Source organism: Aspergillus bombycis, assembly GCF_001792695.1.
Source record: "Aspergillus bombycis strain NRRL26010 chromosome Unknown contig00334, whole genome shotgun sequence".
Classification (NCBI taxonomy): Eukaryota; Fungi; Ascomycota; class Eurotiomycetes; order Eurotiales; family Aspergillaceae; genus Aspergillus; species Aspergillus bombycis.
In genome coordinates this window covers 1-1,519 of record NW_019170335.1, presented here as the reverse complement: position 1 = coordinate 1,519, position 1,519 = coordinate 1, and the positions used below count along the sequence as shown (strand labels likewise).

The following is a 1,519-nucleotide window of genomic DNA, read 5'->3' as shown; positions in this document are numbered from 1 at the left end:
ACCTCCCCTCCCTACCGTGATTCTTTCCGAATTCACGACGGTCATAATTTGGTCGTGGAACCCGTGTCTCCGCTTCTTTCGAGACACTATTTTTCCGTCCCGGTTGACCCTTTTCCCTTTTGGCGTGAGAGAGCAGCCCCCCCCCCGTGATACTCAACCAACTGTAATCAATCAATCAAATCCTGAGCGATGGCAACCGTTTCAGCTCCCACCCCCAAGCTGGATCGCTATATTGTCATTCATGTCGCGACCACCTGCGATGAACATGGCGTCTACGTCACCAAGGACTCGGCAGAGGTGATCGAATTGGGGTGGATTTTGTTGGATGCCAAAACCTGCGAGGAGGTACGTTGCTGTTGGAGTTTAATAATCCCCTGTGAATCCAATTCACCCTTTCCCCTCCTGATGCTTTCATTTCCTCTTGCCTCCCGCCTCTGGGCTCGGACCACCACCTCGGAAATTGATCCCCCCCCCCCTCATGACAGCTGGCTAACAGGTTTGCTTCGATGTTTAGTTGCACCGTGAAAGTGTGCTCGTCAAGCCCGTCAACACCCCCATCACGCCGCTTTGCAGTAAGTGCACACCCACACACCTAATCAATCGTCATCCCGTCCAATGCCTGGCCATTCCCTCCCTGCCACACCTTTTCCCTCCACCCCGGATGTATCGGTCTGCTGGTCCAATGGCTGACGGTCTCCGAAAGCGAGCCTGACAACTCTGACATGGGAGCATGTTCGCTCGGCAGGTACTTTCCGCGATGCCATCGCCCGTTTCGACGAATTCGCCAAGGAACACCTTATCAGCAAGAACTTGGAGTTTGCTTTCGTGACGTTGGATTCGTGGGACCTTCGTGTACAACTCCCTCGTGAAGCCCGAGACAAGGCCGTCGTTCTTCCCGCATATCTCCAGCATTCCCGGACCTTCGATCTGCGAACCGAGTATCAGAGATGGCAGACTCATCACCCGAGTCCCTACCCTTCGGTCCCAGCTCCCTTTCCAACATCTGTGCCGCCCTCGAAGTCGAACCCGTTCAAACCTCTGCCCCCATCAAACACAACCTCCCCTTCCATCTGCAGGCGCTGGCTCCCGCATCGCCACGACGGGCCATGGAGGAAGCCATTACGCTGGCCCGCGTCCTCCGCGGCTTGATTCGCAAGTCTCAACCCCCGCATGAGCACCCCGAGATTTTGACCCGCCCCATGGATGCGAGAGCCGACGTTCGTGCCTTCCTGGCCGAGCGGAGCAAGGTGCTGCATTTGAGCGGTCTGCCCCACGATACGACCCAGTCCGAGCTCGAAAGCTGGTTTACACAGTTCGGCGGCCGTCCGATCGCCTTCTGGACCCTTCGGACTCCGGATCAGCACAAGCCTACCGGCACTGGCTTTGCGGTCTTCTCATCTCACGAAGAGGTATGGAACGACTTCACCCCCCCCCCCCCCCCCCCCTCCTCTACGGGAGTCCTATCGTGACAACTAACCCTCTCCGCAGGCTGCAGAAAGTCTCTGCATGAATGGTCGTG

The 1,519-nt window shown here is 57.1% G+C and overlaps 1 protein-coding gene across 1 annotated transcript; it reads left to right on the top strand.

The window, feature by feature from the left end:
* Positions 1–189: 189 nt before the first annotated feature.
* On the top strand, positions 190–1,519 carry ABOM_012236 (RNA binding protein (Arp); the record flags this gene model as incomplete). The annotated part of the gene is made up of 5 exons (XM_022539363.1): positions 190–345; positions 515–572; positions 746–938; positions 989–1,409; positions 1,489–1,519. Coding segments are annotated over 5 exons (859 nt in total), but the record flags the coding sequence as incomplete, so codon positions are not given.